At 42.1% G+C, this 27,531-nt stretch overlaps 1 protein-coding gene, 1 long non-coding RNA gene and 1 pseudogene across 3 annotated transcripts in view; 2 read left to right on the forward strand and 1 right to left on the reverse strand.

Annotated features, from left to right (window-relative positions):
* The window catches only part of LOC121034073 (uncharacterized), a 37,151-nt gene extending 21,463 nt beyond the window's left edge, over positions 1-15,688 (reverse strand). The window contains exons 1-3 of one of the 2 annotated variants that reach the window (XR_005792271.1): positions 15,576-15,672; positions 11,359-11,416; positions 3,540-3,650 (exon numbers count right to left, since the gene is read on the reverse strand). This is a non-coding gene — a long non-coding RNA (uncharacterized LOC121034073). Of the gene's footprint in view, positions 1-3,539; positions 3,651-11,358; positions 11,417-15,575 lie in introns of both variants that reach the window. The other variant, XR_005792270.1, reaches the window with a different exon arrangement.
* Positions 15,689-15,767: 79 nt separating this feature from the next.
* EIF2B5 (eukaryotic translation initiation factor 2B subunit epsilon) lies at positions 15,768-26,500 on the forward strand. Its single transcript, XM_040480915.1, has 16 exons — positions 15,768-16,021; positions 17,024-17,148; positions 17,993-18,178; positions 18,272-18,449; positions 18,537-18,617; positions 18,894-18,971; positions 19,253-19,565; positions 20,820-20,965; positions 21,579-21,720; positions 21,842-21,943; positions 22,144-22,251; positions 22,690-22,780; positions 23,089-23,212; positions 23,718-23,843; positions 24,257-24,367; positions 24,543-26,500. The coding sequence occupies exons 1-16, from the start codon at positions 15,827-15,829 to the stop codon at positions 24,600-24,602; spliced, it is 2,166 nt and encodes a 721-aa protein (XP_040336849.1). The 5' UTR covers positions 15,768-15,826; the 3' UTR covers positions 24,603-26,500.
* LOC121034292 (uncharacterized) lies at positions 21,339-21,423 on the forward strand (annotated as a pseudogene).
* Positions 26,501-27,531: the final 1,031 nt, after the last annotated feature.

The following is a 27,531-nucleotide window of genomic DNA, read 5'->3' on the forward strand; positions in this document are numbered from 1 at the left end:
AGTTGGCCATACGTTTGTGGGTCTAGTTCTGGGGTTTCTATTCTATTCCATTGGTCTATGTGTCTGTTTTTGTGCCAATATCATGCTGTCTTGATGATGACAGCTTTGTAGTAGAGGCTAAAGTCTGGGATTGTGATGCCTCCTGCTTTGGTCTTCTTCTTCAAAATTACTTTGGCTATTTGGGGCCCTTTACAAACCTTCAATTTGTAAAAACAAAATATCTGTGAAGTGTGATAAAGTGCAATAAAATGAGATATAACTGTAAATGAGTTCAGCAAGATTAGAGGATGCAAAATCAATATACAAGAAGCATTAATTTATATATATTTACAATAAACAACCTGAAATTAAAATTAGGAATCATAAAATATAAGACATTTAGGAATAAACTTAACAAAAGAGTACAAGACTTGTATACTGGAAACTACAAAACACTGCTGAAAAAAATTAAAGAAGATGTAAATAAATGGAAACACATATCATGTTCTACATTTGGAAAACTTAATATTGTGAAGATGGCAATATTTACCAAATTAACCTATAGATTCAACACAGTCCCTATCAAAGTCCTAGCTGCCTTTTTTTGCAGAAATTGACTAGCTGATTCTAAAATTCATATGGATATGCAAGAGACTCAGAATCACCAAAACAGGGGAGCCCAAGTGGCTCAGTCGGTGAAGCGTCTGACTTCAGCTCAGGTCATGATCTCACAGTTTGTGAGTTCAAGCCCCGAACCGGGCTCTCTGCTGTCATCACAGAGCCTGCTTCAGACCCTCTGTCCCCCACTCTCTGCCCCTCCCTTGCTGTTTCTCTCTCTCTCTCTCTCCTTCTCAAAAATAAATTAATTAATTTAAAAAAATATACTTAAAGAATAACTCAAATAATCATGGAAGAGAGCACAGTTGGTAGTCCTACACTTCCTGATTTCAAAACTTATTACAAGCCACAATAATCAAGATAGTGTTTTGCTGACATAAGAATAGACATATAGATCAACGATATAGAATTGAGAGTTCATAAACATTTATGATTAATTCATTTTTTACAAAGGGACCAAGACAATTCAATATGGAAAAAGACTAACTTTTCCAGCAAATGGCAGTATGATAACTAGATTTCAATATGCAAAATAATGCCTTTGGATCCCCAAATCACACCATATGCAAAAATTAACTTCAAGTAGATCACACACCTTGATATAAAAGCTAAAACTCTTAGAAAAAAACATAGGAGGGGCGCCTGGGTGGCGCAGTCGGTTAAGCGTCCGACTTTAGCCAGGTCACGATCTCGCAGTCCGGGAGTTCGAGCCCCGCGTCGGGCTCTGGGCTGATGGCTCAGAGCCTGGAGCCTGTTTCTGATTCTGTGTCTCCCTCTCTCTCTGCCCCTCCCCCATTCATGCTCTGTCTCTCTCTGTCCCAAAAATAAATAAACGTTGAAAAAAAAAATTTTTAAAAAAAAGAAAAAAACATAGGAGTAAATCTTCATGATCTTGGGTTGGTTAATGGTTTCTTAGATACAATAATAAAAGCACAAATGATAAAAGGTAGATAAATTGGACTTGATCAGAATTTAAAACTTTTGTGCTTAAAGAAACCATCAAGAAAGTGGGAGAGGCAGGGCAACCGGGTACTCAGTGTGTTGAATGCCTGACTCTTGATTTCAGCTCAGGTCATGATCCCAGGGTCGTGGTATTGAGCCCTGCATTAGGCTCTTCCTTGAGCCCAGAGTCTGCTTAAGATCCTTTCTCTTTCTCCCTCTGACCCTCTCTTACCCCTCCACCCCCACCCTCCCTCACTCTCTAAAATAATTTTAAAAAGAAAAAAAAGTGGGAGGGGTACCTGGCTGGCTCAGTCAGTGGAGCATGTGACTCAATCTCAGGCTTGTGGGTTTGAGCCCCACATCAGGGAAAGAGATTACTTAAAAATAAAATCTTAAGGGGTGCATGGGTGGCTCAGTTGGTTAAGTGTCCAACTTGGACTCAGGTCATGATCTCACGGTGCAAGAGTTCAAGCCCTGCGTCAGGCTCTGTGCTGACAGCTCAGAGCCTGGAGCCTACTTCAGATTCTGTGTGTGTCTCTCTCTCTTCCCCTCCCCTGTTCACGCTCTCTCTCTCTCTCAAAATTAAAATAAACATCAAAAAAATCTTTTCAAGTAAATAAAATCTTTTTTAAAAGTGGGGAAAAAACCCCACAGATGGGTGAAAAATATTTGAAGGTCATATATCTGACAAAGGACTTGTATCCAGAATACATAAAGAATTCTTAGAATTCAACAATAGGTAGATGATCAATTTTTTAAAATAGAGCAGAGAATGTGCATAAAAGATTTTATCAAAACAGATATATAAGTGGCCAATAAACACATGAAAAGATGCTCAGTGTCTGTTAGTCATTAGGAAAATACAAATCAAAATCACAATAACATATCACTTCACACTAAAAAGGATGGCTACAATTAAGAAGACAATAACAAGTATTGGTGTGCTCACTTCAGCAGCACACATAATAATAATAACAAGTATTGGTGAGGACATGGAGAAATTGAAACCTTTGACTATGAAACTTTGAAACTGAATACTTTGTTGATGGGAATGTAAAATGGTGTAGCCTCTTTGGAAAATGGTTTGATGGATCCTCAAAATGTTAACCTAGAGTTACCATATGACCCAACAATTCTACTCCAAGGTAGGTGACCAAGATAAATAAAAACATATGTCCACACAAAGACCTGTACAGAAATGTTCATAGCAGCATTATTCACAATTGCTAAGAAAAGGAGACAAGCCAATGTCCATCCACTGATGATGGATAAATAAAATGTGGTATAGGGGCGCCTGGGTGGCGCAGTCGGTTAAGCATCCGACTTCAGCCAGGTCACGATCTCGCGGTCCGTGAGTTCGAGCCCCGCGTCAGGCTCTGGGCTGATGGCTCAGAGCCTGGAGCCTGTTTCCGATTCTGTGTCTCCCTCTCTCTCTGCCCCTCCCCCGTTCATGCTCTGTCTCTCTCTGTCCCCCCCAAAAAAATAAATAAAACGTTTAAAAAAAAAATTAAAATTATGAAAAAAAAAAAATAATAAAAAAATAAAATGTGGTATATACATGTGATGTAATATTATTTGGCCATAAAAAAAAATAATGATACATACCAGAGCATGGATGAACCTTGAGGACAGTGAAATGCTAAATGAAATACACAAAAAGCCATATTGTGTCACACAATATGAAATGTTCAACATAGGCATATCCATAGAGAATCCATAGACATACAAAGTAGACAAGGAGCTGACTTAGGCTGATGGAGGAGGAGACAGCATTGGGTTGGGAGGAAAGGGGACTTACTACTGATGGGTATAAGATTTCTTTATGGGATGATGAAAGTGTACCAAAATTAGATTATGGTGATAGTTGCACATCTCTGTTAAATATACTAAAAACATTGAAATGTACACATCAGATGAGTGAACTATATGGTATGTAATTAGAAAGCTGCTAAGTAAATTAAATTGAGTGACATTCTACAAAATAACTGACCAGTACTTACCAAAAGTTAAAGTCTTGAAAGACAAGGACACACTGAAGAATTGTCACAGATTGGAGGAGACTAAGGGGAAGTGAAAACAAATGCAATTCAATGGGGGATCTTGGTAGAATCCTAGAACAGAAAAAAATGATATTGAAGAGCAAAATTGTTGAAATTCTAATAAACTCTGTAGCTTACTTAATAGTATTGTACCAGTTCCTGGCTTTCATAATTGTACTACGGTCATGTAAATTGTTAACATTGGGGGAAGAATATTAGGAAACTCTATACTATTTTGCAATTTTTCTGTAAATCTAAAATTATTTCAAAGTGAATATTTTTTTTCAAGTTTCATTTATTTATTTTGAGAGAGAGAAAGACAGCACAAGTCAGGGAAGGGCAGAGAGAGAGGAAGAGAATCCAAAGCACACCCTGCACCACCAGCACAGAGCCCCATATGGGGCTCGAACTCATGAAACTGTGAGATCATGTTAGTTGAAACCAAGAGTCAGATGCTTAACCAAATGAGCCACCCAGGTGCCCCTAAAAAGACTCAGGCTGTCTTCTCTCCATATATGCCTTTTTTTTTTTTAACATTTCTTTTAATTTTTTTAAATTTTAAGTAGGTTGCACACCCAAGTTGGGGCTTGAACTCACAACCCTGAGATCAAGAGTCCCAGGCTTTACCCACTGAGCCAGCCTGGTGTCCCCATGAATATTTTTTTTTAAGAGAGAAATTTGGGAGACATTTCAATAAATTCCAATATATAAACTTTCTTTTGGCCCTATGAAACAATAAACTATTAAAAGAAAAGGCACCTTATGAGATAATTAGGGAAACTTGAGCACTGAGTAGATATTTAATATCAAAAAATTATTGTTATTTTTCAGTAGAATAGTGACATTATGGCTATTTTTGTTAAACAGTCCTTTTTTTAGAGATAAGTGCTGGAATATTTACAGATGAAATGATAAAATGTCTAGCATTTGCTTTAAAATAATCCAAAGGGAGGGGCGCCTGGGTGGCTCAGTCAGTTAAGCATCCGACTTCGGCTCAGGTCATGATCTCACGGTTTGTGAGTTCGAGCCCCACGTCAGGCTCTGGGCTGACAGCTCGGAGCCTGGAGCCTGCTTCAGATTCTGTGTCTCCTTCTCTCTCTGCCCCTTCCCCACTTGTGCTCTGTCTCTCTCTATCAAAAATAAATAAACGTAAAAAAAAAATTTTTTTTTAAATAATCCAAAGGGAAAGAGAGAAATGGCTGGGGGTGGGGGGCAGAGGTGAAATACAGATGGAATAAGATTTGAGTTAATCATGTCACATGGTGATGGGTACACGAGGATTCATCATACTACTTTCTCTAGTTTTGTATATGTTTAAACTTTTCATTCTAAAATGTTTTTAAAACTGTTTCTTGGGGCACCTGGGTGGCTCAGTCAGTTAAATGTCGATTCTTGATTCTGGCTCAGGTCATGATCTCCTGGTTGGTGAGTTCAACCCTAACATCAGGCTCTGCACTGCCAGTTCGGAGCCTGCTTGGAATTCTCTCTCCCCTTCTCTCTCTGCCTCACCTGTATGTTCTCTCTCTCTCTCTCAAAATAAATAAAATGAGCTTTAAAAAAAAAAACCTGCTTGGGGCGCCTGGGTGGCGCAGTCGGTTAAGCGTCCGACTTCAGCTCAGGTCACGATCTCGCGGTCCGTGAGTTCGAGCCCCGCGTCGGGCTATGGGCTGATGGCTCAGAGCCTGGAGCCTGTTTCCGATTCTGTGTCTCCCTCTCTCTCTGCCCCTCCCCCGTTCATGCTCTGTCTCTCTCTGCCTCAAAAATAAATAAACGTTAAAAAAAAAAAAAAAACCTGCTTGTTTCTTTCGTTTTTGTTATAAATCCTAATCTCTTCTCAGGCAGATGCAGGCTTCAAACCAACTATGATGATGTCATGTATTCAGAAAGATAAGGAAGAAAAGCACATTACTGGCTCTCAAAATATTATCTACAATTAAATTAGTATTATGACACAAAGTTTGAGGCATTATTTCTGTTTTAGGGTTATGGACTCAGGGAACCAATCTATAGGGTTGACAAATATACAAGTATAGTCTATAAATGAAATAAACATTATCATATATACAAATATATATTTATATGATCATATGTGAGATGATATATATTTGTATGTATAACTATCTTCAGAGGTGTTTTTAATTTCCAAATGCATGGAGTTTTCTTAATTATCTTCATGTTATTGATTTCTAAACTCCACTGTGGTTAGAAAACATGCTTTGTCAATGCATGTCAAACTTTAATGTGCACATGGAATGCTCTGGGGATCTTGTCAAAATGCAGGTTCTGACCCAGGAGGTCTGGAGAGGGGCCTGAGCTTTTACTTTTTTTTTTTTTTTTTTTCTAAGTAGGTTCCACATTCAACGTGGGGCTCAAACTCACAACCCTGAGATCAAGAGTCACATGCTCTACTGATTGAGCTGGCCAGGCACCCCTGAGCTTATACATTTCTAACAGGCTTTCACATGATTCTGCTGTTGCTCTATGGACCATACTTTTCATGGAAAGGGTCCGTGTAACACCAATTCCCTAATATCTATTGAGATTTTCTTAATTAAAAACAATTTTTTAATGTTTATTTTATTTTTGAGAGACAGAGACAGAATGTGGGCAGGGTAGGGGCAGAGAGAGGGAGACATAGAATCTGAAGCAGGCTCCAGGCTCTGAGCTGTCAGCACAGAGCCCATTGTGGGGCTCAAACTCATGAAGCGTGAGATCATCACCTGAGCCGAAGTTGGAGTTTTAACGGACCAAGACACCCAGGAGTCCAATTCCCTGATATCTATTGAGATTTTATTTATGTATAGTTAATGCTCACAAACATTCCACAGGCATCTAGAACTAATGTGTATAATCTGCTTATTGAATGGTGTGCTGTAAATATCTATTAAATCAAATGGTTACTTGTGATATTCAAGTCTTCTGTATCCTTATTCATGTATTTCTTTGATCTACCAAACACTGAGAGAAATATATTTAAAATCTTCCTACGATGATGGATTTGTCAATTGTTTCTCATAGTTTCGTTAATTTTTACTTCATATGCTCTGAAGTTTCATTTTTAGGTGCACAGAATTTGAAATATTTTCTCTTCCTGGCGAATTAAAGCTTTATCATTATAAAGTGACCATTTCAATTTCTAGCAAAACTTCCTAACAGATTTGTTTTGAACAGTATTTGCCTTGTGCACCTTTTTCCATCTTTTTACTTTCAGCTATTCTGAGTCCTTATGTTTAGGTGTGTTATTTGTAAACAGATATTGCTGAATTTTAGTTTTTGACCCAGTTTTTACATGAATAATAAGAAAGATCTTAGAATGTTTTAACTCTAATCATCTCCTTTCTGACTTATATTTACAAGTAATTTAGCACATTCTTTTCTTAACTCCCCAATTCAGACATTAATATTATTTTATATCACCAATATTTATTTAGATTAACTCACACATTTACAGTTTTACAGGGTTTTGTGTTGTTTTGTTTTGTTTTTTTACTAGATCTTTCACTGTGCATCTCAAACCTTTGTTCTGGAATCTTCTGCTTTGAGGTATATCTTTTAACTGTGCTATTCAATATGCGGTTCAAAATGTTGGAAATAATCATTATCTGCACTGTCTCATAAACCAGCCACTAGCCACATGTGGTTATGGAGCACTTGAAATGTGGCAATGTGACTCATTACTGAATTTTTTTGTTTTATAATTTTAATTTAAATAGCCATATGTGGCTAGTGGCTACTGCACTGGACAGTAGAACTTTAGAAGTACCATTAATAAAGGACTTTTGATGATTAAGTGCATGTTTTTGTTGATCTGAAAATGTATTTCACCCTTGTTCTTAAAAGATAATTTCTCTGGGAAGAGAATTCTAGGCTGACGATATTTTCTCTTAACACTTTAAAGATGTTATGCTATTATTATTTTCTGGCTTCCATTTTTTAAAAAAAATTTTTAATGTTTATTTACTTTTGAGAGAGAGAGACAGAGACAGAGTGCAAGAGGGGGAGGGGGAGAGAGAGAGGGAGATGAAAAATCCAAAGCAGGCTCCAGGCTCCAGGCTCTGGGCTGTCAGCCAGAGCTGACATGGGTCTCATGGGGCTCGAACTCACAAACTGTGTGATCATGAGCTCAGCAAAAGTCAGATGCTCAACCAACTGAGCCACCCAGGCGCCCCTGGCTTGCATTTTTGCTCTAGTGAAGTCAATCTAATTTTTATTCCCCTTTATTTTTTTTTTTTTTAAATTTTTTTTTTTCAACATTTATTTATTTTTCGGACAGAGAGAGACAGAGCATGAACGGGGGAGGGGCAGAGAGAGAGGGACACACAGAATCGGAAACAGGCTCCAGGCTCCGAGCCATCAGCCCAGAGCCTGACGCGGGGCTCGAACTCACAGACCGCGAGATCGTGACCTGGCTGAAGTCGGACGCTCAACCGACTGCGCCACCCAGGCGCCCCCCCTTTATTTTTTTAAAATATTTATTCATTTTTGGGAGAGCACAAGCGGAGGAGAAGCAGAGAGAAGGGGACTGAGGATCAGAAGCAGTCTTTGCCCCAACAGGCTGACAGCAGCAAGCCCAATATGGGGCTCAAACTCACAAACTTCGAGATCATGACCTGAGTTGAAGTCGGACGCTGAACAGGTGCCCCTGTTCCCCTTTAGGTAATATATATTTCTCTGGCTGACTTTAATTTTTTTCCTTTGGTGTTTTGCAGTTCTGCCACCTGTAAGCACCACAGTGTTGTTAATATCCTCTGGCCCCCCAGACTCAGGATCCCCTTCTTGTCCAGGTATTGGGAAAGCTCTGGTTATTTCTCCAGGTAGACTCTTTAGGAGGGAGTTACCAACAAAATTCTTGGCACCTACTGACCTGCCTCTATGGTAACCAAACATTCCAGTTTGCCAAGGACTGAGAGTTTCCTTGAGTCCAGGATGCAGGACTTTCAGTGCTAAAACTGGCATAGTCCTGGATGACAAGGACAGTTGGTCATCTACCTACTTTCTCTCTTTTATACCACAGCTCTGCCCCTCCTCACGCACACATGTCCCCTTGTGGGAGGCTGGATAAAGAGCAGGTCAAGTATAGTGTCCCTCTGTTCTTATAATCCCTGCTCCATCAGGATTCAAGACTCTGATGTTCAAGCTGATACGTTAGCCATACTTTTTTTTTCTCTTGGCAATGCTGTCTCAGGAACCTTATTGACTCTCAGAGAGATGGCTCTCTCCCCAGCCACAAAGCTCAAGCTGTTTTCAAGAAAACTGGTCACAGAGTAGCCCAGGTCCTGGGCTCAAAGTACATTGTGGATATGGCTGGGCTCCTTCTTTACAATTTTGGAACACTCTGTCAAAAGGTACCTAAGTAAGTCTACAATAATTGCAGAATAGGTTCTGCACAACACAGCAATGACCTCCAGAGGGTGGTGGTGCCCAACTCCCCAAGCCACCCTCCAGCACCTTATTAAGGCCCAGCCCAAGCAGAGTATTATGTGTGTTAGTGACTGTTTTCCCTTTTTTCTCCCTTCTCTTAAGTTTTTTAAAAAAAATTTTTAGTGTTTATTTGAGAGAGAGAGAGAGAGAACAGGCGGGGGAGGGGCAGAGAGAGAGGGAGACACGGAATCCAAAGCAGGCTCCAGGCTCAGAGCTGTCAGCACAGCTGACCCAGATCCCGACTCAGGGCTTGAACCCACGAACTGTGAGATCATGACCTGAGCTGATGTCGGATGCTTAACCAACTGAGCCACCCAAGCACCCCTTCCCTTAAGTTTTTGAGTAAAGTTTCTTTTGAATAATCCCAGCATGTTTTGCCTGAGCTATAGAAAGTTTAGAGGATATTTCTTCCTCAGCTCATCCTGGAAGACAAAGACGATTGTTATACCTACAGAAACTAGTTTTATCACTGGAGATAATAGTGAAGATTCCAGAAAAAAAAAAAGAAAGAAAGAAAAGAAAAGAAAAGAAAAGAAAAGAAAAGAAAAGAAAAGAAAAGAAAAGAGAATGGGAGAGAACTCAGAACTTTACTTATTCTTTCATTTTCTAGCAAGCTAGGACATGAACAGTAAACATTTCAGCTATCCTATAACATATTTAGAACGCTTTCAGAACAACTCCAGATCCAAAAGTAACTAGAAAATAAACAACAACACTTGTGGCAGTGAACTATCAGCTCGGATTACTAAACCACAAGTGAGCCCAGATGAGAAGCACAAAAGGCTCTGAGATTTCCTGTCAAAATGCTCTAATCCACCAGCTGATGCATGCAATCCCCAAGTCCTCTTTAGCACTGCCTAGAAATGGCCTGCTCTTGTGCATGTACCAAGGGTACCCTGCAGGGGAAAGATCCTACCATTATTTTGACATCTTTATAGTAGAACCTGAAGACAAAAAAAAAAAAAAAAAAAAAAAAAGTGCCATTTAAAAGTTAAAAGAAAACACAGGAGAAAAACCTCTTGACACTGGATTTTGGCAACGATTTCTTAGATATGACACCAAAAGTACAGGTAACAAAAGAAAAATAGGTAAGTTGGACGTCATCAAAAGTAAAAACTTTTGTGCATCCAAGGACATTATCAACAGAGTAAAGAGGCAACCCGTGGAATTGGAGAAAATATTTGCAAATGATATTATCAGATAAGAGATTGCTATCCAGAACATATAAAGAACTCCTACAACTTAAAAAAAAAAAAACTATTTAAAAATGGGCAAAGGACTTATATAGACATTTCTCAAAAGATACACAAATGGCCAATAATTATGCACGTGAAAAGATACTTAATATCACTAGTTATTAGAGAGATGAAAATCAAAACCACAGCGAGGGGTACCTGGGTGGCTCAGTCGGTTGAGGGTCTGACTTCAGCTCAGGTCAAGATCTCACGGGCTCATGGGTTTAAGCCCTGAGTCAGGATCAGGGTCAGCTGTGCTGATAGCTTGGCGCCTGGAGCCTGCTTTGGATTCTGTATCTCCCTCTCTCTCTCTCTCTACTCCTCCCCCGCTCATGCTCTGTCTCTCTCTGTCTCTCAAAAATAAATAAAAACTTTTTAAAAATGAAAAAAAAAAACCACAATGAGATACCACTTCATATACTTATTATAATGATGATTATAAAATAAAGCTTTATAAAAAAAATAACAAGTGTTGGTAAGAATGTGGAGAAATTAGAACGCTTGTGCACTGTTGGTGAGAATGCAAAGTGGTACAGCTGCTGTGGAAAACAGGAAGGCGGTTCTTCAAAAAAATTAAACATAGAATTATCATATTATACAGAAATTTCATTTCTGGATACATACCCAAAAAAAAGTGAAAGCAAGGACTCAAACAGATATTTATACACCCATATTCATAGGAGCATTATTCACAATAGCGAAAACAGGGAATGAACCCAAGTGTCTATTAAGTGTCAAGATGAATGGATAAACAAATATGGTGTATACATACAATGGAATGTTATTCAGCCTTAAAAAGGAAGGAAATTCTGACATATGGTACAACAGGCATGAGCCTTGAAGATATTATGCTAAGTGGGGTGCCTGGATGACTCAGTCGGTTAAGCGTCCGATTTCAACTCAGGTCATGATCCCACAGTTCAGTTCGGTCCGTGGGTTCGAGCCCTGCTTTGGGCTCTGTGCTGACAGCTTCAAGATTTTGTCTCCCCCTCTCCCTGCCCCTGCCCCACTTGCGCTCTGTCTCTCTCAAAAATAAACTTTAAAAAAAATCTTTAAAAAGAAGATATTACGCTAAGTGAAATAAACTAGTCACAAAAGAACAAATATTGCATGATTCCACTTACATAGGTATCTAGGGTAGTCAATGCTTAGAGACAAATTGTAGAATGGTGATTGTCAGAGCTAAGGGAGAAAGAAATGAAGAGTTATTGTTTAATGAGGACAGAGCTTTAGTTCTGCAACATGAGAAGAGTTCTATGGATGGATGGTGGTGATAGTAGCACAACAACATGTATGTCTTTAACACTACTGAACTGTGCACTTAAAAATGGGTAAGATGTCAGGGCACCTGGGTGGCTCAGTCAGTTAAGCGTCTGACTTTGACTCAGGTCATGATCTCAGAGGTTTGTGAGTTCCAGCCCCATATTGGGCTCTGTGCCGGCATCCCGGAGCCTGGAGCCTACTTCAGATTCTGTGTCTCCCCCTCTCTCTGCCCCTCTCATGCTCACACTCTGTCTCTCAATAACAAATAAACATTTTTTTAAAAAAATTTTTAAAGAAATGGTTGGGCAAATTATGGTATATTCATACTACAGAATATTATGGAATCATTGAAAATAGCTAGGTTTGTCTACATTCTACAGTATATTAAATAAAAATTAAGTTGCAGACAAAAATGTATCATTATCATTAGCAAATATTCAAATTGCATTGACAGTGTGTCACACAGGGTTCTAAGGGCCTTTCATATTTTTATTGAAATATAATTAGCATACAGTGTTATATCAGTTTCAAGGTACAATATGATTCAACAATTCTATACATTACTCAGTGCTCACCACAATAGGTATAGGGCTTTTTTTTTTTTTTCTAAGTTTATTTATTTATTTTGAGAGAGAGGGAGAGAGAGCAGGGGAGGGGCACAGAGAAAGGAAGAGAGAGAATCCCAAGCAGGCTTCGCACTGTCAGTGCAGAGCCCAATGTGAGGTTAGAACCACAAATGGCAAGATCATGACCTGAGCTGAAACCAAAAGTTGGATGCTTAACTGACTGAGCCACCCAGATGCCCTGGTGGGGAACTTTTTATATGTTATCTCATTTAATCCTCACAACAATCTTATGAGGTAAATACTATTATTGTCCCATTTCAAAGATGAAGAAGTCCAGGCATAGAGAAAATGAGTAATCTGCCCAAGGGTAAACAGCTAGTAAATGACTGGAGCCTGTAATGGAACCCAGATTCTCTGACCTTGGAGTACCATCATATAGCATACTGTCTCTAAACATAATTCTATGCTTGGGTATGTGCGAATATACGTATATCATGTATGTATGAATATATGTATATGGTATGTTTGTGGGTGTCTGTGTCTGTGTGTTTAATCATATAATATATCTCTAGACCTAGACATATAAACTTAGGGGAGAAATGGAAAGATTACGTACCGAATTATTAATAATGGTTATAATTCTCAAGGTTGGGTAGGATGACAGAAATAGGGGAAAGGATTTTCACTAATTTTGCTTGTGTGTATGTGTGATTATGTACTTGTGGATTTTAGGATCTTTCCAGTAAGCTTTTTTACAACTTTTTTTTACTGCAGTAAAATATATATATAACATAAGATTTACTATTTTAACCATTTTTAACTGTACATTTCAGTGGCATTAAGTACATTCACATTGTTGTGCAACCATCACCATCCTCCATCCACAGAACTCTTCGTGTTATAAAACTGAAACTCTGTACACATTGAACAACAACTCCCCGTTTCCTCCTCTTGGCCAGCCCATGGCAACCACAGTATTACTATCTGTCTATATGAATATTGTACTTCCTATAAATGGAATCATACAGTATTTGTCTTTTTGTTACTGGTTTATTTCACTTAGCATAATTCCTCAAGGTTCATCTATGCTATAGCTTATGTCAAAATAGCCTTCCTTTTTCAGGCTGAATAATATTGTTATACATATATATCACATTTTGCTTATCCATTTATTCCTCAATGGACACTTGGGTTGCTTCCATGTTTTAGCTATTGTGAATAATGCTTCTATGAATATAGGTGTACGAACATCTGAGTCCCGGCTTTCACTTTTTGGGGATATTTATCTGGAAGTAGAATTGCTGGATCATATGGTAATTCTATGTTTAATCTTTTTGAAGAACCACTGTCCTGTTTTTCCACAGTGGCTGTACTGGTTTACATTCTCACCAACAGGGTACAAAGATTCCAATTTCTCCACTTCCTCACTAACACTTGTTATTTTCTGTGTTTTATTTTAATATTTTTTAGTTTATTTATTTTGAGAGAGACAGAGCGCAAGTGTGGGGGAAGGGCAGAGAGAGAGAGAGACAGGGAAAGAGAGAAAATCCCAAGCAGGCTCCACACCACCAGTGCAGAGCCTGACACGGGGCTCAAACCCACAAAACTGTGAGATCACACCCAGAGCCGAACCAAGAACTAGATGCCCAACCGACTGAGCCACCCATGCACTCCTGTTTTGGTTTTTTGATAGTAGCCATCCCAGTGGATGTGAGGTGATATTTCATTGTACTTTTGACCTGTAATTCCCTATTGTTTAGTGATATTGAGCATATTTTCATGTCCTTTATTGGCCATTTGTAGATCTTTTTTTGAGAAATGTTTATTCAGGAAATTTGACCCATTTTTGTTTGGATTTTTGTTGTTGTTGTTGTTGTTGTTGTTGTTACTGAGTCGAGTAAATTTTGAAACATACATCCTCCCTGAGCCCCTCCATTAAAAACCTTATACCCAGCTATCTGTATACAGAATTTCATGACTCTAGACTTTTCACTCACCACTTTCCTGGATCACAAGAGTCATTTAAAAGTTTCTAAAATTGTGGGTGCGTAGGTGGCTCAGTCCATTAAATGTCTGACTCTTGATTTCGGCTCAGGTCATGATCTCACTATTTATGGGATCAAGCCCCCAGCTGGGCTCTGCACTGACAGCTCAGAGCCAGCTTGGGATTCTTTCTCTTCCTCTCTCTCTGCTGCTCCCCCACTCGCTTGCATGCGCACACTCTCTCAAAATAAATAAATATTTTTTTTTCCTAAAATTGGACCTACTTTCCATATGCTTCACTACCACCACCACTGCTCCAACACCTGCACATCACTAATCCAATTTAATCAGCCTTTTTTTTTTCTCTTTCTGCCCATGGATTTGTAGGACAGTAGAATAGCATCCTTTACAGTGCACATATATTTAAGTGAAAACTTCTACTGAGATGCCTTCTCCCTTCCCTTCTCCAGCCTAAATTTTCCCAAATCCTTAAGAAATGGTTTTTGCTCAGCACTATCATTAACCAGTATGGGGAAGAAATGAAAGACTCCGTGGTCCTAGGAGGGGAGAGCCGGAGTACCTCTAGTCAAACCACAATGACCACGTGGAAACAACAAATCTAAGCCTTCTGAACCCCAAATGGCAACGTACAAGGCCAGCAATGGTGAGAACAAGGTTTGCAGAAACTTTGCCGGATAAGCGGATCATGGATTTCGCACAGTTCTGTGTAGAAAGGGCGCTGAGCCTTGCTGGAAAACTAGTCTTCCAAATAACCGCCAAGCAGCGCTGCCTGGCTTCCCCCGCGTCCCCAAGGTCTGACTCCTCCGCAGGACTGGTTTTCTCCCTGCAGCCACCGCCTTTCCCCCCAATCATGCTCTGCCTCTCGAGCCTAGGGCTTTGCTTAGTTCCTTCCGCCTCAAAGGTTTAACTCCAGTCCCACTCAACCTTAGATCGACCTCAACTCCGCTCTAAGACACAGTAGGGTTTCAAGAAATGCTGATAGGCCGAATGAATGAAGAAATGAAGAAATCATAAAATAGGAACTTTTATCCTCACGTAACCTGGCAGAAAGATGTGGAACTCTGAAGTCAGACAGATCGGGTTCCAATACCAGTTCTTCCACTTAGTTAGTAGCTGCTGGGTGAAGTTCGCTCCTCTGAGTGTTCAAAAAACGTTTGTTGAGCGAATGAATAAGATGTGTGAAAAATTAAATGAGATAATGCTGGTATCGTCCGCTGGCCACCATCAAGGCTCCACAGAATTACTACTCTCCCTACTATATACCATGTTCTGTATTTATTTAGGTGGACTGTGAGTTCCCTGAGGAAGGAGATGTTTGACTGGGTTCCGAACTCCCCAAGGTGCTGGGTCATATTTAAGTGACTAGAACGTAGATGGAGGACTGCAATTTTTTAAATGCTCCGGCCGAGGAAGATTACATATCCCGAATGGATCAAGCAGAGACCCCAAGTCGCATCATCCCTCGAGAAATCTCAGCCAGTTCGTGTATAAAAGAAGGCCTACCATACCTGCAATTCGAGTCTGTGCGCCTTAGGACTCCACCCCACCCCGCGCCTCCATCCGCTGAGCCCAAAGGCGGCCCACGACTTGCTCCTCCCAGGAGCCGGCGCCTAGGGAACACGCCTGCGCACTGCTCTCTCCTTGTCTCCTCCCTCCTTCCTTTTGTTGGTCCTTCGCGTTTCGAGCGCTGGGTCCTTTTTGTCCCCTACTCCGAGCGGTGTCAGCTTCCGTGCGGAAGCGGTGGCCGTGAGGGAAGAAGATGGCGGCGACTGTGGTGGCGTCGCCTGGTGCGGTGGCTAGTCGGGCCAACAAGCGCAGCGGCCCTGGGCCGGGAAGCGGCAGCGGCGCGGGAGCCAAAGGGTCGGAGGAGGAACCGCCGCCGCCCCTACAAGCAGTTCTGGTGGCAGATAGCTTCAATCGCCGCTTCTTCCCCATCTCTAAGGACCAGCCTCGGGTGAGCACCGCGCGCGGCAGCAGCCAAAGGGCCCGAAGGTGGCCGGGCTACAGCAGGTTATCCTTTCGGCTGCGTAGTGGGGAGTGCTCTGGCAGATGGGCACTCATGCTGACCACCTCAGGTTTGAAAGGCTTGTATAGGGCTCAATGTAGAAGTAGTGCTTGTGAGAAGTCTTCACACGGGGATTCAATGCCCCAGGAGGAGGCTGTGCTGCCTTTAACCGTGCAATGGAAAAAGAGATCCTTAGGTGAATGGGAACAGCACTTCCTTTTGCCTGCAAAAAGGGGGGTCATATGCCTGAAAAAAGAGCAGACCGGTAACAGTCTGATCCCATAGTAAGAGCTGTCTTGAATCCCGGAGGGTGTCCTTTTTTTCTTTCCAGGTTTTAATGACAGACGGTGCCATCTGTCAAAAGGAAGACAGAACTGGTTTAGTGGACGGTTGCCAGCAGACCCCGTATTGTCTAGATACTGGGGAATTGGACTGAGCTAGTCTTAGGGATTGCAGGGTCACTCAGCAGTCCCTAGTTCAAAGACAGCTGCATTCGGATAAAAAAAAATCCTAACTTCCCACACCTCCCAAAAAGCCTAATGGCTGTTCATTTTGGACAAATGATTGGGATGGCCAGAAAGAGATCTGGAAGGAAATTTTATGGAGGAAAGGGCCTTATCACTGCTTACGTTTCTGGAGATAAGATTGATTTTTAGTATTATCCTTTGCCAGAGTGGCCTGTTGTCCTGTAGCAGCTGTGTGTCTGTTGCTAGGCAAGCAGATTCCATGCTTGCTGTTACATTCTCATCCTAGGTTCTCATGCTTAGAGCATGCCATGAACATCAAAGGTAGGGGCCTGATTTCTTTTAACTTTAGAAGATAAAGTAAAACGATAGCGTTTGGGAACACTGGTAGGGGAGTGAAAATTGTGGTTAAGTGGAGGAAAGAATAGTGCCCAGCGGACCTTTCTGGATTCAAAAATTAAGACTTTTTTCATCTCCTGCCCTCCAGGTCCTCTTGCCCCTGGCCAATGTGGCACTAATTGACTACACTCTGGAATTTCTGACCGCCACAGGTGTACAGGAAACCTTTGTTTTTTGTTGCTGGAAGGCTGCTCAAATCAAGGAACATTTACTGTAAGGCTCTGCAACTTTTCTTTCCATATTTCACCATTTTTTCCAGTTTCCTTAGGATGGTTGTAACTAAGTAAGGAGAAATTGTGAGGGGAAAAAATGTCTGTTTGGATTCCATCATAAGGACTAAGGGCATTCTCTTCACCTATCAGGAGGTGAGCAGCTGAAGTTATGACAAAGATTAAAGAATAACATTTGGATTTTTTCTAAATCTCATTTATAAAGTTTGATCTTGTTGATTTTGCTTTTACTTAAAGGCTCCAATATGGAAGTCATGACAGAAACATCTTTGTTTTGCCACTGAGCTTCTAAATATTGAGCTCTTCCTCATCTTTGTATTCACAGTGCCTAGCTTAGTACAAAGCACGTAGTAAATAAACACTTAACCAAATGTTTGGTGAAATCTTCTTGAAAAAGAGTGAATCTTAGGATTTATGGAAGTTTATGGCATAAAGACTAGGATATTAGCATGGTGTCCTTTAGACAGCTCCTAAATTTGGTTTGGACTTTGCAAGGAGAGAAGTGGCATGGAAAGTGTGTTCCCAGGATACTTTGTATACTCTTAAGTCTCAGCAGGATTTTGAATTCAGATCCATGTTTGGGGACAGGTGTCAGGGTATGGAGAGGAAATAACTATGTTTCTCTAACCCATAAAACAAGACTGGTGACACAGGATGCTGAAACCATTCATTATAGTTCATAAATCTCTTTGAAGTAGAGGATGCTGGCAGGAACCCAGAAAAGCTGTAGAGAAGGTGTGTGAATGTTGAATGGGGGAGAAAAATAGGGAAGCTCTACGCAATCTTTATGCTTGATTTGCTCGTTCCCCTCATCCACCTTCCTTTAGGAAATCCAAGTGGTGCCGCCCTACATCCCTCAACGTGGTTCGAATAATTACATCAGAATTATATCGATCACTGGGGGATGTTCTCCGTGATGTTGATGCCAAGGCCTTGGTGCGCTCTGACTTCCTTCTGGTGTATGGGGATGTCATCTCAAACATCAATATTACCAAAGCCCTGGAAGAACACAGGTCAGGATGGGAAGATGGTAAGGACAAAGGGTTTGGAACCAGCAGAGCCCAAAGACTGCTATTTTGCTGCTCTCTCCTTCCTATCCTTTATAGATTGAGGCGGAAGCTAGAAAAAAATGTATCTGTGATGACAATGATCTTCAAAGAGTCATCCCCTAGCCACCCAACTCGTTGCCATGAGGACAATGTGGTAGTGGCTGTGGATAGTGCCACAAACCGGGTTCTCCATTTCCAGAAGACCCAAGGTCTTCGACGGTTTTCTTTTCCTCTGGTATGTGGGTATCTGGGGTCCTTGAGATGGGAAAGTGACAGGCTTTAGCAGGAGACACGTTGAAGTGCTTGTAACTTCTCCCTACAGAGTTTGTTCCAGGGCAGTGGAGATGGTGTAGAGATTCGCTATGATTTACTGGACTGTCACATCAGCATCTGCTCTCCTCAGGTGAGCTTTTCAGGGCCAGAGCTGCATATCCAAAGAGTAAAACTCTGAGGTATGTTATTGCTCCTTTAGAAGGCCAGGGTATATTTCTTCTCCCTTTTTCTCTTATCAGTTCCACAGTAAACGGGTGCTTCATCTTGACCCCAGGATCCCATTGGGAGCCTTTTTGGGATTCTGGCCCTTGTCCAACTGTCATAGGGTCTGATAGGTCTCTAGAGGCTTATCTTTGCTTCCAGAGAATAGCACTTACCATGGTGCCACCCAACATCCCCCCCACAGGTGGCTCAACTCTTTACAGACAACTTTGACTACCAAACTCGAGATGACTTTGTGCGAGGCCTGTTAGTGAATGAGGAGGTAAGAAAAGGTTCCCATGCCTCTTTAGAAGAGGGCTGTGATTTTATCCCATGCTGATAATTTTTGGTCCTCTTTTGTGTTTTATTGAGCCTTAGGAGTAAGAAAAAGAACTAGGGGGTGGGGCGGGGGGGAGAGGGAAACAATATACAAAGAAACATCTTGACCATTTGGCTAGGACATTGAAAGGCAGAGGGGAACTTAAAGTTAGAAAAGAATTGTACCTGGTTGTGTTCTTCCTCTCTTACTTACTTAGGTGACCGCCCTTTCCTTGTCCCTTTCAGATCCTAGGGAACCAGATCCACATGCACGTGACAACTAGGGAATATGGCGCCCGGGTCTCCAACCTACACATGTATGCGGCTGTCTGTGCTGATGTCATCCGCCGATGGGTCTACCCACTCACGCCAGAGGCAAACTTCACTGACAGCACAACCCAGAACTGCACTCATTCCCGGCATAACATTTACCGAGGGCCTGAAGTCAGCCTAGGCCATGGCAGCGTCCTGGAGGAAAATGTGCTTCTGGGCTCTGGCACCGTCATTGGCAGCAATTGCTCTATTACCAACAGTGTCATTGGCCCTGGCTGCCACATTGGTGAGCACAGGTGGGGAAATCAAACTGGTCACCCTAGGAACAGGAACGTGGGGAGCCCCATGTCTTCAGAGAAAGAGAGGGATCGTTCCTGAGAAGGAGGAACTAGTGTGGCTACCTTAGTAAAGGACAGAATAGGGATGTGAAATTTGTGGCCTTTAATTTGTGGCCTGTGAGCCTCTTACTGGGTGACCCTTCACATTCCAGAGTACCTTATTCACATTCAGGACCAAGTGGATAATTAACATGCAATAATAACATCTGTTTGGTGCACTGCAGTTTTACAAAGGGGTTTTGCGTGCATCGTTTCATTTATCCTCACAAAAACCTTGTGAAGTGAGTATTATTTATTCTCGGTTTATAGCCAAGCAAACAGGCTCAAAGAGGTTTATCTCCCTCAGGGTTATAAGCTAATGAGAGGCAGTGCTAGGACTTGAATGTGAGTATTCTAAGTACAGCATTCTTTTTACTCTACCATTACTACCTGGTTGCTTCTTGGTAAGTCACTTTGGTTATAGGAATGTGTTGCTTTTAATGGAACTGGCCCTTTAAAAGAACAACAATAAAATTCGAATTCTAAAATGTACAAGAAGAGGAGCAGGCATCTGGCTGGCTTAGTCGACAGAGTACGGGACTCTTGATCTCGGGGTTGTGAGTTCAAGCCCTGCATTGGGTGTAGAGATTACTTAAAATCTTTTTTTTTTTTTTTTTAATTTTTTTTATTATTATGTTTATTTATTTTGAGAGAGAGACACACACACAGAATCCGAAGCAAGGCTCCAGGCTCTGAGCTGTCAGCACAGAGCCCGATGTGGGGCTCGAACCCATGAGTGGGAGATCATGACCTGACTCCAAGTCGGATGCTCAACCGACTGAGCCACCGAGGCGCCCCTTAAAATCTTTTTTAAAAATTGAAATGTACAAGAAGAGATGGAAAAATTGAGTTCTACTTCTAGACATGGATATGATTCTAACAAGGATCTTGAGTTCAAAGGGGTCCCCAGAGATCTTGAAGGTTCTCAGGTACTTAAGTGCAGTATATAGACTGTGATTGTTGCAAACCTAGTGGAGGATGGTCGTGGTAAACACTTCTATTCTCAGGCTGGAGCTTTGAAGGGGAGAGGGTGTTTCTGGTGAATTAGGGATGCAGTATCAGAGCTGGGTGGGAGTTGTGCTGCTATCAGTCAGCCCTGTCCTCTAGGAATGGCCCTGGTCTGGAGCCCTGAGTGACCAGGAATGCTTCTTGTCCTGAGCCAGGTGATAACGTGGTGCTGGACCAGGCCTACCTGTGGCAGGGTGTCCGAGTGGCTGCTGGAGCACAGATCCATCAATCTCTGCTCTGTGACAATGCTGAAGTCAAGGAACAAGTTACACTGAAGCCACGCTGTGTCCTTACTTCCCAGGTAAGACCATCTCCATACTGCACACAAGCCCCAAACTGGTTGGTGGTCATGTTGAGCCAGAGGGGCCTTACATCCACCCATGTTCCAGCCTGAATTGAGAGTCCCAATCCAGTGGATTCTTTTTTTTTTTTTTTTTTTTTTTTTTTTTTTGAGAGAGAGCACATGTGCTTGCACACACACAAGTAGGGGACGGACAGAGAGAGAGGGAGAGAGAATCCCAAGCAGGCTCCACACTGTCAGCGTAGAGCTGGATGCAGGACTCGATCCCATGTGAGATCATGACCCAAGCCGAAATCAAGAGTTGGAGGCTTAACTGACTGAACCACCAGGCAGCCCCCCTTGTTTTTAATGCTTATTTATTTATTCTGAGAGAAGCTTTGTGCAGTGGCAGTATCGTAGCCAATGAGGTTTATCCGAGGCACGATTATTGCTAATTGAAAACTATTCTGAGAGAGAGCGCGAGCACACGGGGCAGAGACGGGGAGAGAGAGCAAATCCAGTGGATTCATTTATCTTCTACTTAGCTTAGTAAAAATAGTTGCTCATTGTCAGGATGTACCTTTTCCCAACACACTGATGGATCTGTGCCACCTACTCTTTTTTGGTCCCCTAGGTGGTAGTGGGCCCAGACATCACGCTGCCTGAGGGCTCGGTGATCTCTTTGCACCCTCCAGATGCAGAGGAAGATGAGGATGATGGCCAGTTCAGTGACGATTCTGGGGCTAACCAAGAAAAGGAGAAAGTGAAGCTGAAAGGTGTGAGGCTTAGCAGGTGTGGGGCATCTGTGTGTCTCTTTGCCCTGTGGGAAAACCAGTATTTCCTCCTAGAGTGATTGTGTTTCTCATGTGCCTTCACTAAAGATCAATGCTTTTCCAGGTTACAATCCAGCAGAAGTCGGAGTTGCTGGCCAGGGCTACCTCTGGAAAGCTGCAGACATGAATGTGGAAGAGGAAGAAGAACTACGGCAGAATCTATGGGGTGAGCTAGGCCTTATTCCTGTCACCCCCCCCCCCACACACACACACACACACTCCTAAGTCGGAATATTTTGAAGGAGAGCGAATACTTCAGAATCAGACCACTTGTTTATTACTTTATTCACTCAGACAGGGTAGATAGATTACTCTGTGTCAATGGCTCTTTCCTTTTCTTGTTTCTCACCCTTAATGGGTTCTCAGGACTCACAATCAATGTGGAAGAAGAGAGTGAAACTGAGAGTGAGCAGAGTATGGATGCTGAGGAGCTAGACAGCCGAACGGGCTCCCCACAGATGGATGACTTCAAAGGTGAGTGGCCAGGGGAGCGGTGTCCTGGAACAAACCGAGGAAAACTTCCAGTTCATTCTTCGTCTGGATCGACTAGCCAGAGACTTGTGTTTCTCCCAGAAGGGGTTTGGTATAAAATCAGTCCCATAGCGTACTGGGATGGGCTCAGTCGGTTAAGCATCCAACTCTTAATTTCGGCTCAGATCGTGATCTCACAGTTTATGAGTTCAAGCCCCACGTTGGGCACTGCGCTAACAGTGCAGAGCCTGCTTGGGACTCTCTCTCTCCCTCTCTTTCTGTCCCTCCCCCGCTCATGCTCTCTCGCGCTCTCTCTCTCTCTCTCTCTCTCTCTCTCAAAATAAATAAATATTTAAAATAAATAAATGATAAGGTCAGGAGTAGAGAACTTAAAGCATTCTGGAGTGATGTTGGCTCATGAACTTTTTCGTTTGATTTTAGTATTCCAGAATGAAGTCCTGGGAACACTACAGCGGGGCAAGGAGGAGAACATTTCTTGTGACAATCTAGTCCTAGAGATCAACTCTCTCAAGTAAGAGCAGCCCTTCCCTCTGCTCCTGTCTGCTGGGTAATCCCAGGCAGGTAGAGGTTCTCTCCTGTTTCTTTCCCAGATAGGAACTGATTCCCTCAACGTCCCAAGTGAGCAAGGCTAGTAGAGAATTAGGATGATTCAAGGAGAATGTTAGGTTCTGGCCTCAGCATAGACTTCCCTCTTCCAAAGTCTTCCCCTTGCATGTTGTTCCATCTGACTTCTCCCCCAGTGTCCTGTCAAAGTCATGGTCCTACAAGCAAGCTGAAAGGGCCAGTGAAGGCCCTGGTGTCACCCCAGTCTTCCCACAGATACGCCTACAACATAAGTCTAAAGGAGGTGATGCAAGTATTGAGCCACGTGGTCCTGGAGTTCCCCTTCCAACAGATGGATTCCCTGCTGGACCCAAACCGTTACTGCGCCCTGCTGCTTCCCGTGAGTAAAGATGGGCTGGAGACAAGAGATTGGGTGGTGGCAGATCATCGTTCTTGCTGTGTTTCACTTTAAAGGAAATAGGGAGTAGAAGGTCTTACTGTGGGATATGTGTTACTTGTGGTTCCTTTCTCCTTGCCTCTGGGTATAGATTGGGTACAAGAGCAGCCCAAAGATATATCCAGAATAGTCCTAGACTTTTATACTCTCTGACTGAAATGATTTAGCACAGAATGAGATCAACCTTTAGGCCGGCAATAGGTATGTTGAGGCAGCCTGTAGCATCTGACCCCCTTTTACCTTCTCTGGGAAATCTTTTCTTTTTCACCAACCCTGACTGCCAGCAACTCCCAAGTCCCTCTGACATGATTCCTCAGGCCTGTATCATCTCCCGCTTGTTTTCCCATATCCTGATAGTCGTCTGTTATCGATATTGACTTTCTTTGCTATCTAGATGTAGGTGCATGCTCAGGAATATATTGCAGTTCCCTTCTCCTTTCTTCCATAGCTTCTCAAAGCCTGGAGTCCTGTTTTTAGGAACTACATAAAGCGTGCAGCTGATCATTTGGAAGCATTGGCAGCCATTGAGGACTTCTTCCTGGAGCATGAAGCTCTTAGTACTTCCCTGGCCAAGGTGAATACCTCAAGCCCCCTAGTCCTGCATTTGCTTTGAAACAGACCTTGGCTGCCTTCATGGAAACACAAAACAGGCTGACATGAATCCAGTATGGGGTTTGATTAATAGCACCATCTACCCCTATTATCATGCTGTTTGCTAGGATGTACAGCTTGGAGCCAGGCTAGTAAGGCAACCATTTGGTGATTATCCCAGGAACCAAACAAAAGTTCCAGGAGTTAAACCTATCCCAGTAGCAGAGTGAACAGCTCATTCTTGTCTATTTTTAAAGCAACTGCTTGGTGTTTAAAAGGAAGCTGATAGTTTGGTGGAAAGAGGTGCTAAGATCTCGCTTCCTCTTTCTCTGTTATCTATTATATCTTGCTGGATTCTTTGAGGTCCCTGAGATCTCCTCTGCTGGCCTTCTGCAGGTGCTGATGGCTTTCTACCAGCTAGAGATCCTGGCTGAGGAAACAATCCTGAGCTGGTTCAGCCAAAGGGATATGACTGATAAGGGGCAGCAATTGCGCAAGAACCAACAGGTGAGTCAGGCTGCCCTCCTGTGACCACAATGGTTGTCTGGTCCCTGGCTCTTGGTCATAGATTCCAGGGTGGTTGGTCCCTGGGACTCTGGCTGCTCAAGCTGTTTATCTGCTAAGGAGAACCGAAGGGTTATATTCCCCTTCCTCAATAGCTTTCCACTCTGCTTCCTTACAGCTGCAGAGGTTCATCCAGTGGCTAAAAGAGGCAGAAGAGGAATCATCTGAAGATGACTGAAGTCACACCGCCTGCTCCTACGGGTGTGTTGATAGCCCTCCCAGCTTCTGGACCAGAGCAAATGAGAGGCTAGTTGCTGAAGGATGAGTGATCACCATCCAAGCTGAGACTTAAAGGAGCAGAGGCTGGAACTACAGTATTCTTCCCACCGCCAGTAACCATGTGCCTCCCATCCTGACTGGGGAGTTGGGAAAAGGGAAGTTGGGCTGGAACAAAGCTCTGCCTAAAGAGGAGCAAGGCAAGCCCTGCAGTTAGAGGAAGCCCAGAGGAATATTTTTGTGCTCTGGCTTTCCCTCAGGGAACAGCAGAGAGCAACTGGCCCTTTCTGCTGCTTGTATTTGTTAATATTAAAAAAAAGAGAGAGAGAGAGGGGGATGTATTTGGTTTCTCTCCAACTCTGACTGATCAGCTCTTAAAATAGGTGACCAAAGAGTTCTGAACCTGGCAGCTTTTCCTTAACACCTGGGAGAGAGGGAGAGGAAGGGTGTTACTGCCACTAGGTGGTACTGTGGTGCCTTGCTAATTGACCATTGCCTTGGCTCAAGGGCAGTGAAAGGCCTAGATTCTTTTCCAGCCTCTGTGGACCAATTTGTGGTCCTGGAGTAGTATTCCTGAGCCTATTGCCATAGAGAGTCCTAATGCAAACACTTTCCTGCCAGAGGGTGATGATCCAAACATATGTAAAGTCCATTGACCAACTGCCAAGCTTTGTGCAATAGATGCAGTACAATTATCAGGGAAACTGGGATATTCAGCATCTTAAAGATAAGGAAGTTTGCTTAAGGTCTCAAGACTCTTGAGGAGCAAAGCTAAGGGCTTGAATCTCATAATCTAGAATTCTTTATGTTTCAGCATATTCAGTGTCTCAGTGAAGGGAAATTGCCTCCAGAGGCAAATATAACCCCAAGCCAGCAATGAGTATCCTAAGAACAGAGAAAGATCCTATGAAATGGCTTACTGTATGGTAAGCATTTTGCTAAATACTTTTCATGTGTTTAAACTTCATAGTAGACAATAGGTCATATCCCCATTTTCAGATGAAGAACCTAAATTTCAGAGAGGTCCCATAACTGGTCATTGATAAAGCTGGAGTTTGCCATTTTGCTCTTTTGTCCCCTTTAACTTCGACTATGAGACATGCTCTTCTGTCTCATCTTTTTAAGCTCTTCTTTGCTGTCCTAAAACCTTTACCCTATTGACACTTAAACTGTGGCAAATGTTACTGGTAACCAGTGATCCTCCTGGACATCACAGAAAATGGTTGCCATTATTCATTTTAGTTGGGTAAAAAGGAGTAAGCTGCGGAAAAGAATACTGAATTGTATTCAAGGGTGTGAATGGGCAGTACCGAGTATTTCTAAAGAGTAAAAAAACAGGATTTGGCTTAATTTACTTTTCTTGTTCAGTAAATCTCAGTTTCTGCTTTTTCATATGTAGGAACTAGTGCCTAGAGAGCATATGAAAGTTATGGCATGGACTACTAGGAGCTGTTAAATACAAATAACTTTAGGGCATCTCTGATTTGTACCTAATGGGTAGCAGAGATTAGAGGTGGCCTATAGAACTTTTTAGAAGGAAGAGATTCCTTCCAGAAGAGTAATTAGGGAAGGATTAGAGGATTGTGACACTTGAGTGGCCTAAAAGTAGGAAAGGGTAGAAGGGGATATTAAAAACAAAGCAAAGGATTTCCATTTAAATGTGGTATACTAAACACATGGGGTTTTGTTTTGTTTTGTTTTTTGTTTTACTTTTTCAAAAACCCCATTCAAATGCCAGTAATGAAATTCTTCAAAAAAGGCGCATGACTCAATAAGGAAAACCAGAGGTGATCGCAATGAATAAGAGACATTAACATTTTGGAAAATGAAAAATAAATCAAAGAGTGAAAGTTGATTTAACAGAGCAGAATGAGATGGGTTCTCTCTGCTGAGGTGGTTATTAACAAGAAGCAAACCCAATGTGCCCTTTTGAACCCAGAAGAGGTTCAGCAAAGGGGATAAGGATTGGGGCTGAGAATGGGGTGGGTGCAGGAGAATCAAAGATCTGTATAAGAAAAGGCCCCCCAGGTTTCTACCTCATCTGGTTTAGCCAGGTAATTACCCCAACTGTCCTGCAAGAAATGGGAGATTTAGTCTGAAGAAATGGAGAGGAAATTATAAAAGAAATATTTATGAAGTTTTCTTAAACCCAAAAGGCAGGACTTTTCAGACTAACAGCTCATGAGTGCCCAGTAGAATGAATGAAATAGCCCCATGAAATTTCAGAACTTTAAGGAAAAGATATTAGAGCCTCTGGACTCAAGAGCAGACATGGGGATGGGGGTGAGGGGCTAGATTGGAAATGAGGGATTAAGTGAAAGTGTTATGAGTGGTAGGGCTCTGAATATCAGCACACACCAGGCAAAAACAAGCTGAATAAGTGCAGGGGAAAAAAAGCCTTTCAATACTTATACTTTTTGTTTTCTCAAAACCAAAAACCATCTTTACCCTATTTGATCATCGTACAGTGAATCCTGTTAGTTAAAAAGCCCTGTACCTCGACAGAGCTTCCAATCAACTTTTTAGTATTTCACTCTTAAATGTGAATAGACTGCCAGTGGTTATCAAACATTTGAGGAAACTTTGAACATGAAAGGCAGAGACCAAAACAAAATTGAAACCAAGGAAACCATGACAAAGTAGGGAGTTATTTGAAAACCTTAGGGAGGGGGGAGAGCTATAATTATTCTCAAAAAATATTGTGTCTGAAGAAAGTACTATGAAAAGGGAGAACTAGGTAACAAAAATTTTTTTCAAACAAGTTTTTAGAAATTAAGTAAATTGTTTCCTACTGAGAATTGGAGGACTAGAGAACTGAATAGGATGGAGATGTCATCCATCCTTATGTAGTTGAATTTTGAGTTGTGACATTTTACCTATCCGATTGGATA

This window comes from Herpailurus yagouaroundi, unplaced genomic scaffold (assembly GCF_014898765.1).
Source record: "Herpailurus yagouaroundi ecotype Mexico unplaced genomic scaffold, PumYag 159, whole genome shotgun sequence".
NCBI classification, from domain to species: Eukaryota; Metazoa; Chordata; class Mammalia; order Carnivora; family Felidae; genus Herpailurus; species Herpailurus yagouaroundi.